The sequence below is a fragment of the Galleria mellonella genome, unplaced genomic scaffold (genome assembly GCF_026898425.1).
Source record: "Galleria mellonella isolate WM207_F2 unplaced genomic scaffold, CSIRO_AGI_GalMel_v1 utg65, whole genome shotgun sequence".
Classification (NCBI taxonomy): Eukaryota; Metazoa; Arthropoda; class Insecta; order Lepidoptera; family Pyralidae; genus Galleria; species Galleria mellonella.
Window position 1 is genome coordinate 6,681,138 of NW_026442138.1, and position 12,245 is coordinate 6,693,382.

At 34.3% G+C, this 12,245-nt stretch overlaps 1 protein-coding gene across 2 annotated transcripts; it reads left to right on the plus strand.

The window, feature by feature from the left end:
- The first annotated feature begins 146 nt into the window (after nucleotides 1-146).
- Nucleotides 147-11,332, plus strand: LOC113519797 (zinc finger protein ZFP2). 2 transcript variants are annotated; one of them, XM_031913933.2, is made up of 10 exons: nucleotides 147-519; nucleotides 987-1,203; nucleotides 2,430-2,525; nucleotides 3,966-4,138; nucleotides 4,241-4,461; nucleotides 5,064-5,205; nucleotides 5,876-6,001; nucleotides 7,123-7,247; nucleotides 10,187-10,306; nucleotides 10,606-11,332. In XM_031913933.2, exons 1-10 carry the CDS (start codon nucleotides 151-153, stop codon nucleotides 10,685-10,687), a joined length of 1,671 nt encoding a protein of 556 aa, XP_031769793.2. In that variant the 5' UTR covers nucleotides 147-150; the 3' UTR covers nucleotides 10,688-11,332. The 2 variants fall into 2 exon arrangements, with proteins under 2 accessions (XP_031769793.2, XP_052756502.1); XM_052900542.1 differs by lacking the exons at nucleotides 7,123-7,247; nucleotides 10,187-10,306; nucleotides 10,606-11,332 and adding an exon at nucleotides 6,151-6,224.
- The last annotated feature ends 913 nt before the right edge of the window (nucleotides 11,333-12,245 follow it).

The following is a 12,245-nucleotide window of genomic DNA, read 5'->3' on the forward strand; positions in this document are numbered from 1 at the left end:
ACTTGTAGCTTGTTAATTTTCATATTCATCGACATCAAGAGACATCGTACTGAAAAGAGCATCCTAAAGATGCGAGCAGTGCTCCACACATGACCCTATGTATACTTAATACATTAAATGGGTGATACATAATTTTTTTTAGGTGTAAAAATGATGTTTGATCCACCAGATTTTCCTTATAAAGAATTAACTGATACTTTAAAACAACATTATGGACCAGATGACTTAATTTTTACAACTAATGATCCTCTATCTGACATGAACAAGGATTTAGTTGCAGTAACAGAGCAAATGATTTCTAATGTAGAATATCAACTTACTTTTCATTCTAACGATGTCGGGAGACACTTTAATATTGAAAGTACATCTAAGAGCTTGAGTAATGCAGATACTTCTGAGCCAAATACGCAAATGTTTATTGTACAAACAGATAATTTATTAAATTATGAACCTACTTTATTAGATGAAAATACAGTGAATCAGTTCTTATTACCAATACAGAACGCAACGGAAAATAAGGTAAACATTTTGACGAATAATGCCTACGATACATAAAATATAATAAAATTTGAATCCTAAGGGTTTAGATATTTTATATGATGTAATGATGGAATAGTAACCCCGCTTGCGCAAGCGGTATACGCTAAAAAGGCATTAGTGAAGGATGATAGGTGAATCAGATTATTGGCTCATCATGATGAATTCCCCAGGAAACTACAATGGTTTTCAGAGTCGCGTGGTGGTCGACGTAAAAGAGTATATTACTAATAATGGTCCCCTTATTAATAAGTCCTTCCGCCATTGGCTTAAGTATTATTATTATAAATACATCTTTACAAATTTCTACACTTAAATAGTTGAACGAATTTTGATGTAATTTAGCACATAGACTGACTAACATACATAGAGTATTTTTTAAAGAGAAAAGCTGTAGATTGCTTTTAATGCGAAGTAAAAATAATTCTCTTTCTGATATTTAATTCCAGGATGCAGAAAAACCTCAATCACAAGACTTGAACAATACCGGACCCGATCTTTTGGCTTTGCATTCGTGTGTTATTTGCCATGAAATATTTACTTCGGATTCTGATCTTCTTGATCATACAATATCTTTTCATGCTTCAGACACGGCAGAGAACGAAAATCAAAACAATTACACGTTATTTGGTAATAATGATGAAATGGGAACACTTCCAGTTGATGGTATGTTACTTTAAGATCTATCTATAATGGCTAAATTTTACAAAATGAAAATAAAATATCCAATTGCGGACTATGAGGGCATGGTTTCTATAATCCGTAATGGGTTTTGTTAAATATGGTATAAATTGATAGCTGTGGACTTTGTTTGATGTTAATATTTTTGACTTTTGCCTTATCTCGTGTTTCATTTAATAGGTAGGTGCTATTAAACAGCATTATATTGTTACTGTTTAGAATGTAATACAATTTTAGATACTTCTAAGAATACGGCCTTACAAAGTTTCAAACGTAAGTACCTACCTAATTTAGCTTTAGTTACTTATTAATCTTTAAAAATCAGTATTAGATATTTAAAACTAATAGGAGAAATTCACAAGAATTTTTCTCGAATTCCTCCGTGTCACCGTCTATCAAAAATAATTGGCAGATATGATGAATATGCTAGTTATTTATTAGGTACAGCATCATACAGAGTTATATTTTATACGCAACCTGGAATAGTACCAATCTATGTGAGATGGAAAGAGATAATCGTTACTTATATACCTACGAATAGCACTGTCATCAGCCGTTAACTGTCCACTACTAACCATATAGATCTTCCCCTGTTGGAAAAATTTGCCAGTAGTTGCCATGCTTGGCAGGCGAGTCGGCAACCACAGTTTGGCTTTAGGGATATTTTAGGAGGGACGCTGCTGCCCATTAAGTTTCCTTAGTCGCCTCTTACGACGCCCACCGGAAAGAAAGGGGTGGCCCATTCTATACCGGGATTACAGAGCGAACTATGTGGCATAACAAAGTAGAGGATACATTTTGGAGATTATGCTCAAGAACTGCATGACCTGATTCCTCCTTCAACCTTTCATCATGCATACAACCAAAGAGTGGGACTCTTCTCTCTCTCAAGAGTGGAACTCCTTGGCCGTACATAGTTCTTGGTACTTACTACTTATGTTTTTTCATCTAAATATAACCTGCACCGATTTAGGGCAAGTGTGAATAGGCTATTTGGGGCACGAGAGCCCCATCTTAGATCGTATCATCACTTTCCATCAGATGAAATAGAAATCAATCGAGGGATCATTCATTATTAAAAAAGAACATTATGATGCCTACGGTATATTCATGCGTTTCCAGGCCTATCAATTAAGATGTCTCTGTACCCTGAAATTTCATTATCATGTCCTACCCTTCCCAGCATTAATTTTGTGTCCAATTTATTTCAGAATCAGAAAATAATTCTTTAGACTTTGAGTCAGACTGGCTCGTGTGCTCAACATGCGAACGTGTTTTATCAACGGTGCTAGAAATAGAACCTACTGGTAGTATATTTTCACTATTTAAATTCTTTTATCTTTTTGTTTTCATAATTTGCAATTTTCATTTGCTTGTTTTTTTTTTATCTAGGTACTGATTACATGCATATAATACATTTTGTACCTACATTCAGGAAGAATGTCAAAGTAATACAACCATATTTTTTATATACAAAATACAGATTACTATACTATAGTAGCACGTGTAGATAAATATGCTGGGATTTTAGTAATGTGGAGGTTAGTTCCCATTGCTATCAATCATCAAGTCGACCTCCACGCGGTTTCCCCTGGAAATCATCGTGATTATGTCACAATGGTGGTGGAGTAATTTATCGTTGAATATGTCACGATGGCCAAATTGACTTGCCTTTTCATCCCCATTATTCATCCCTCACTGGTGCCCCGCTAGTGTATACTAATAGCGCAAGCGGGATTACCATTCCATTATCATCCGTAAAAAAAAACAAAAAACTATGCGGGGATTAAACCCACGATCACATGAGTGTGTCAAACTATCAAATTGCTACATTATTAAGTTTATCAATATTTTGGATATATTGCTAAACGGAACCTTCATCGAACTTATATTGCTGAGGCAAATTTATCAAGAAAAAAAGAAAATATTGACCTACCCATATCGGAACCACAGATTATCATTTAAATCATCATCATCATATCAGCCTTTACTTGTCTACTGCTGAACATAAGCCTCCCCTTGGGGTTTGCCAGTAGTTGCCACGCTTGGCAGGTGGATTGGCAATCGCAGTTAGGCTTTAGAGATATTTTTAGAGAGCTACTGCTGTCCATCCCTCGCCCACCCTTCTTGTGACGCCCACGGGTAAAGAAGGGGTAGCCTATTCTATACCGGGACCACACGTCTATTTAACTATTCATACTTAAATAATGATCTGTGGGAGTTTTGGGGAATGTAGAGACATTTATTAGTATCGGAGAATAGTATAATTTTATTTACTACTACCTATATCTCTCGGCTTCCCCGGTGAATCAGTACAAAAGTATCCTACATGCTATGTCAGGTTATAACTTATCCGTGTACCAAATTTCAACCCAATTCGTTTATTAGTTTATGTATGAAAGTGTAACAAACATCAGTACATTAGGGGGGAAAGGGATTGTTAGCAATGGAGATTGAAAGCCCTATTGTTAGCAATATACCCTAGTAGGTCGACCTCCACGTGATTCCCTTTGGAAACCATCGTGAACAATTCTTATTGAATTCGTCACGATGGGCTGACTAACTTGCTTCATTCTCACCTATCATCCTTCACTGGTGCCCCGGCGGTGTATACCGATAGCGCGGGTGGGGTTACCACTCCATTATCACCCATTATAAAAAAAAAAAACATCAATTCATTAATGCTTACAAACTTTCGCATTTATAATATCAATACGATAGTAAAATATTATTTTCAATATTTTTAGAACAATTATGCTGCGTCAACAGTAATGGAAAAGGCAATGTATCATCAAGAAAATTATTAACCATGTACGTTTGCGAATTTTGCAACGGTTTATTCGCTGACGGGGAGGCTTTAGACAGACATAGACTCAATTGTTTTAACGCTGAAGAACAGAATTATTATTTGGAACAGTTGGTTAGATATATTTTGTTTACTTGTCGAAATTGCAAGTCTAGTTGTTTATTTATCTAGTAGTTAAGTACTTGTTTCGAATCTATATTTAGACAATATTTTCAGGTTGAAAGCGATACACTAAAGGCGTCTCAGAATTACAATGCAGCATTTTATAACTGTGAATATTGTAGAAAAGATTTTCCATCATCGGAAGAGTTGAAACTCCATCAGGCGCAATGTCAGAGGCCTAATGTGACTAGAAATATACGACGCATGTACTCCAACACTAATAATAACAAGATGTGGAATTGCGGATCTTGCAACCAACTTTTTGCGACGGCTCGGTATCATAATTATTTGGTTTTGAAAAATTAATTAACATTCAGCACGTTTTAGCGTGGTGCGAATGACAGCTGACATTTTAACAGTATTTTTTTTTTGTAAAAGAAATGTATTCAATAAGATTTTTGGAGCCCAAGTTATTTATTTTTTATGCAACTTAGTATCGTAAACAAGCTGACGGCCCACCCGATGGAATGTCGTAATCGCAGCCTATAGACATGAACAATACCATGGACGTAAAAGAGTATACTGTTTTGCCCATGATACTCCCCATGCGTTGCTATTTCTAAGGACTAAGATTTTATGCAATGTTATGTCTTCTCTTATTCTAGTAACATAACCATAAGTGTAAACATTTCAACTGTTTCGAAGAATCTGTCAATTACTACGTAATTTTTTCTGTAGTCTTAGTATCGTTGTAATTTTAGCGACTTATCATCGACACCGTGCTATAATGCGCAATGTATAACCATACTTATATTTGTAAACACGAAAGGCAAAACCTACTGGCTGATATTTAATTATCTTATACATTAACTGATTAATTATTATATGTATGGTTAAAATATATACTTTTTTGTAATTAACTGACTTTTTGTTACAGAGAACTATACCGTCATAAACGTGGGGAAGATCGGTCACCGGGAGCGCCGCTCATGGCATACGTTTGTGAAGAATGTGACAAAGTTTTAGGAAGCATGTGTGCTCTCCACACACACAAGAAAATGCACAAAGTTTCAAAACCGGTAATGCAACTATATATAATCATATTAATGTAAAATAATATTTGTCTTTTTAAATATATAATATCTACTTCATACTAATGTGATTTAATTTGGCAATTACTTCCCAACTATTTTGTGTACCTATGTAGGCATTGGCCCATATAAGATTAAATCTCTTAATAAAAACACATTATGCATTCTCAAACCTGTTTTAACGGCGCATAGTTAAAAGCACCGTTCGCACCAAAAGGTGGGTACCAAACAATTCCCCCCTCCCTTCCCATTAAATACGCCTTTATTTTCCAGAAAATATCATATCTATATATACATACACACACGCACACACAAGTATTATCATCTTAGATTATATATCTAGAAATAAAACGATTTTTAAAAAACTTTAAGGACCTCTTCTTAAATTATATTTATACAATACCGCATTAACATTTTCTATTAAGAAATATTCATTGTCTTTGGTTACTAGAGATGTATCTCAAAACAAATTTAATTACTTAAACTATTTAAATTTCTAATTAGTAACAAACTCTATCTTAACTTTTAGACTTTCGCGTTGCATGGTTTATGGTTTATAAGATACGGGAATAGCGTTAATTTTTATCTTTTACAAACCTCATGGCTTGTAGTCTGTCTTAGTCGAAGTATATTACTCACTAAAAAAAGTTATTTGTAGGGATATCCGTGTCGTATATGTGGCCGTCGCTTTAATCAATCGGGTCATCTCGCCATTCATATGAGGATGCACACGGGGGAGAGGCCTTATCCATGCGACCTATGTCCAAAGGCATTTAAAGTAAAGGTAATTGTACAATTTAATTTCATCATCATATCTGTCGTATACTGTCCATTGCTGAATCTAAGCCTTCTCCGTAGATTGTTCATTACTTTGCTAGTAGTTGCCACGCTTGGCAGGCAACCGCAGTTTGACTTTGTGTGATATTTTAAAAGGGATGCTGCAGATGCTGCTGCCCATCTCACGACCAGTAAGTTCCTTTAGTCGCCCCTTAGGACACCCATAGGAAAGGAAGAGTTGCTTCATTCTGTGCCGGGACCACACTGCGAACAATTTTATTTAATGTGAATAAAAAAAGTCTTACGTGTCAATACTTTGTTTCATTCATTGATTCCCATTTTAAATCTAAACGATATTGTAAATGGTATCTAATGTAGGCATTAACCTATATACATACTTTTAGAAGTTTTTTTTTTATGCAATTTAGAATAGCACAAGCTAACCTAATAGACCTGATGGATCTTAAAAGTTAAAGTTAAGCCTTTAAGTTAAAATCGAATGACTTTCTCTTTGGAAATATAGGAGTTCTTTAACCAAATCAAATCGACGAAAGAATTTACGTTAAAAATATGAAGAAGTCTTTCTAACAGTAGACGCTCTTTGTTTTTTTTTTATTAAAATTTGACAAGAGCATCATACATCTACCGATCTGCCTATGTACAGAACAGAAGTGTATAGAAGTGTATTTAGTGTAACTTCTTACGTCGATTTTATTTAAAAATAAATTCGTTTATTGTTCATTTAATCTAAGTCTACATAATATTTTTACTACTACTATAACACAGTGCTATCCTTATCGATTGTTTCGATTTATTTTTAATTTTGAATCCTTTTCACTTCGCTTCACTGTTTGAAGCCTCATTTGTTTTTCAAGAAAAAAAAAACATTTAATTGATTATAATTTAATTTGTCCATATTAATTTAAAATAAGCTACGCTGGGTACTACTTATCTCGCATCATCGAACGTTCCAACATCAATTTTCCTTGTGACTATAATAACTAACTGCAATGTACACTTAAAAGTTAAAAAAACTAAATCGCCCGGGCAAATTGAATACATATCAGCAGAGGTAGTTCCCAGTATTTTTTTTCGTATGAGATAATGTATGTGAAATGTGCGAGGCAGGTGGAGCGCGACGATCATCGCCGGACCCACACCGGGGAGCGGCCCTTCGCATGCGCGGCGTGTCCGAAGACGTTCACGGCGGCCGCACGCTTGCGTGAACATGCACGCATTCATACAGACCAAAGGTTAAACTTGCAATTGAAAATTATTCCCACTTCTATAGTCGGTTTTAATAGAATTTAATTAAAATGTAAACAAAGAAATATATGTTGACTCAATCACAAAACTGTCTGTAAATACCCAATAATAATAAGTACCTAGGAATCAAAAATAGATTAAATGATGGAACATTAGACTTTTAGACTTTCGCGCTGCATGTTTTATGTTTTATAAAGGACAGAAATTAAGGTGATCATTTATATAGGTAAACTATCATAGTTTACCTACATTATTTCGATCTTTCGACGAGGTAACACCGGTCGTGATCACGGCTACCTAGACATAACGATCCGATAATCAAAATACTTCGTGTGTCCATCAAAAAATTTCCAATTTCAACATCCGAAATAAACCAAACTAATAAGGCATCGTGGTGAATGTAACAACATTCACCACGACGGTAGGAGTCGATCAGATGTCTCTAGCTACTCCATTAAGGATATAGTCGTGAGCATATTTATTGTAACAAAGGAGACTTTGTACTAAAGTCGCTTCTACCGTCGAGCCTTTGGAATGATTATATGACAATATCAGCCATTATTGTCCACTGTTGAATATAGGTCTTCCTCTATTGGGAGATTTGCTGGTAGTTGCCACGCTTTGAAAGCAGGTTGGCAAAAGTTAAGCCTTGGTGATATTTTAAGAGGGACGCTGCTGCCCATTCCTCGAATATTAAGTTCTCTTAGTCGCCTTTTACGACACCCACGGGACAGGAAGGAGTGGCCAATTCTATGCTAGATCACACGGTGAATAAGTGGAATATAGTAATAAAATTGTAGGGTTGGTTGAATTAACAGCAACCGTTACATGTCTGGTGACCACCAGTTTTCATCGGATTGCCATCAACTTATTCGTCGTTCAAAATTATATAAATACATTCAATGGCTTCATAAGTACTGAGGGTTTGCATTCGTGCCTTCCGTATCTGTAGTCACCCCACACATGTTCTATGAAGCTCTAAAGGTCATTTGCGACCAACAGCATTAGAATGGAATAAAAAATTACCAGTGGAACTCTAAACTGAACATTATTACCATTGAGGCAATAAAATGTAATGTCAGATAGCTTGTGAAAACGACATGCAAAACTTTATGACATATTATGCAATGCGGTGGTATTGTCCGATTTTATATTAGTTTCGTGCATTTTTTATTCTTAATCGTTGCTACAGCTCTTTTTAATTGAGGAACCTCTGATGTTTATTCCTTACTGTTTCTCGTGGCTTTGCTCGCATACATAAGTATACACATCCTTATACCAAATTACTTTTAAATCTGTTCAGTAGATTAATTATGATTTAGTAACAATTTTTTTTTTTATACAACTTAGAATGGCAAACAAGCTGACGGCCCACCTGATGGAAAGTGGCAACCATCGCCTATAGACATGAGCAGTACCATGGACATAACAGAGTATACTGTTTCGCCCAAAGATACCCCCCCATGCGTTGCCATTCCTGAGGACTCAGGTGTTGTTCCTAATGGAGTTTTGTATCTACATATATGTATTTAGGCGTGTATTAGAAATATATAGCTATCTATATATTTACATGTGCCTATGTACATGTTTATTCATGTATTACATCGTGATTACTACTAATAGTGCAAAACTATATTGGTTAAGCTTTAGTTTCTACTGATAAAAACGGGGTTCGAGATGCATCCCGCTTACCAGACGTTTACTTTTTTTGCACTGTTGTCTTGCACCTTCCTCATCCATTCTAGGAATGGGGAGTGATGACGTGTTTTTACTCCATTGCTATAAGGAATGTAAAGTTAATTATATTTATTTATAGCTTTATTAAGTATTATTGTGTTGTAAATGAATAGATGCCTGCCGTGAAACCATGAATTTGATAATTCAAAAATTTGTGATATTATTAGATCGAGAAATTCATATAGAGAATTAGATATTGAGATTCTGGACTGTAGTAAAATGTTCCAACTGAATTATTATTATCACAGCTTATAAAAGTTATGTAATATTACATAGTTTACTGAAATCAATACACTAAATAACAAAAAAAGGCAAAACAAAGGGCCATGTAAAATGTCTCAACCGGCAGCGCCTCTATCGGCTCACGTTAGCACCTGAATTGAAAGCTCACCCCCATAGATGGCGTTAGGCGTCTTAAAATTGTCGAATCGAACGAAAACACAAAGTCACTTGGAACCTTTGTGTATTAATAGCAAACAAAGGACGTCGCTGTCTCACAATGTTTTGATAAACACCTTTTTTTTAATTAAATAGGTTATTGCTATTTGACAAACAGGTTATTCTTTTTTTTTTATTTTGTAACGTACGTTCTTGGTCTTATGACGTGTACATGAGGTAGACAACAGGATATACAGTATACGAATTGCAAACCCAGGAATAGTAGGTAGGTACTCATTTGTGAAACAAGCACTTTTCCAAAGGAACATAATTCGTTTGAAGCTTTAGTATAAACTGCGTCACGTGATCGCGAGAATGAAAAACTTATAAAAAGTTAAAAAGTATTTTCACAATTCGAATGTTGTTCTTTAGAAGTGTCTGAATACTGTCAATAGATTTCCAAATATAATACAGTTTCGATCACACTGCGTTAGTTCTTTAAATGGATTTCTCAAACACTTTATGAATAACTAGTTACATTTTGGTGGGTGTATAATTTTCCTCTTTATTCAGAATACAGCTAATAGAAACCGATACAGCACTAAAGTTTATGTATACTTAGTGATTTGTACTAAATGACTATACTTAATCCAGGATATTACCTAGTTTGTGACCGGTTGTGATTTAGTTTTATAGTCGCTGAATTTTTCGCTTACTTTTCCGTGGTATTCATTATTTTTATTTCTCTACCGATATCTCGCACTGAGATTAGCTCTATTGACTCCTTCAAATCTCTGTTATACCTTTACAGGCCGTACCGTTGTGAGATTTGTGGCGCTGCGTTCCGAAGGCCCTACGCTCGTACTGTACACACCCTCATCCATACAGGAGAGAAACCTCATGAGTGTGACGTCTGTGGAACCGCATTCAGGTTTGTATGATCAAATCAAATTATGCTGTAATATTAATGATATAGCTCAATTAGACAAAAACGTCTGAATGTGATCCTGGTGCATTTGACCAATTCTTACTAATATTATGTTAAAGTGAATTTGTTTGTTACATCTTAGTACCTTAATAGCCTAACCAATCACTATCAAATTTGGTACGCTATTTGGAATAAAGAAGGACGTAGGCTACTTTTTATCTCGGTCACTGAACATGTCCCGGTTACGCGGAGGAAGTCGGTGGTAAAATCTAATATTACAAATGTATTTTTATTGTATGCAGACGTTCTGGTGACATGTGGAAACACAAGAGAACCCTTCATGGGGTACAAGCAACGAATGATATGCAGTATAGAAAACCTTAAAAAGTATAATTCAATAATGAAACAAGCAAATAGAAGACACTTATATTTCATATGAAAAGATATTATTATCAATATATTAAGAGATCTAAATACTGAATGGACTTCACATACTATATATCTGGTTTTAGGATGAAAATGGAAGTCTCCCTGAAGTTACAAATCCGATTGTTCAGATCGGAATGATACTCAATCGATTTGCGCTGCATCAAACTATTATCAGTCTAAACTAATTTGTTTAAAGAAGGGCTACAGAATATCAAATAGCACTTTAGTGGGACTAAGGACATTTATTGTGGAGAATAAAATAAAGAATGAATTTCCTTCAAAAATGAAGGCTAAGTCATCTAGTATACTACAAGAATAGTCTGCATTATTTTTTTACAAATCCGATTGGAACAATTGTCAATATGAAATTGACGAATTACTTTATATGTATAGGTACCGTAACAGCCTTAAAGTAATTACCTACATACAAATCTTATAACACTATTTGTGGTTAAACTGTTTTTAATCTCTATTCATTCTTATTTTGAGTAGATAGCTACCTGAATATTGAATACCATTATTATTCTTTATTACTTTTGTAATTTGAGCAGGGTGCTAAATATATTGCAGGCAGTAAAATTAAAGGATACGGAGGCACAACACCATAGTCTTTTGGAATGGTAAAGAACAAAGAAGTACCATGTGTTGAACAATACATTGTAATCTTTGGTACTGATCATGGCTAGTGGCAACGGTTATTACTTTCCATTAAATTGACTCTCACTTGTTTGTCATTCTTAGTATTATAAAAAAAAAAAGAATTTCTAAAGCGATAATAAGGCTCAAATAGCTTCTTTTAAGCCTTTTGCAGTAGCAAAAACTGATACGCAAAGTTTGTGACACATTTATTGCATGTTTATTATCATAATCCTATTTTAACTATTCAAGTGTTTTGTCTTTTTTTTTACAATGAATTCTCAATTTAAAAGAAAGTGACATAATACTCTTCCAATAGTTTAAATAACTTTTACTTTTTATGAATAAAGGGTTCTAGCTTTTTGTATTTAGTTATTTTAACAGTATTTATAAACACTATGCGTATAATTTTTTTTGTCAATTTTTCAAAATAGAATGCACTATAAATAATGATAGTTGTGATTGCTACTCATTAGTTGATATGTAGACTAGGTATGGGTAATATCAGTATTGCTCCAATATCCATATATTGTGTTCCATTGATATCAGAAAAAGGTCATAATTTCGATATCCTTCATACCTATCAGATATGTATATCTATTAATTTAGGTCGGATTCTTTATTTCTAATTATATATTGGATAACCGATATTTAATATATATATATATATATATATATATATATATATATATTTAATGCGTCATATCGCTTTCATTCATTCCGCATTGTAATTAGTAAATGTGTGATCGTGTGTGGATTAAGCATATAATAGGTATATACGAGATATAGTTATGTTTACTTAATAGTTAAAAGACTGGAACCCTATTTGATTTGGATTAATTAACCATTACTAATAGAAGTGTCTTGCACTTGGAAA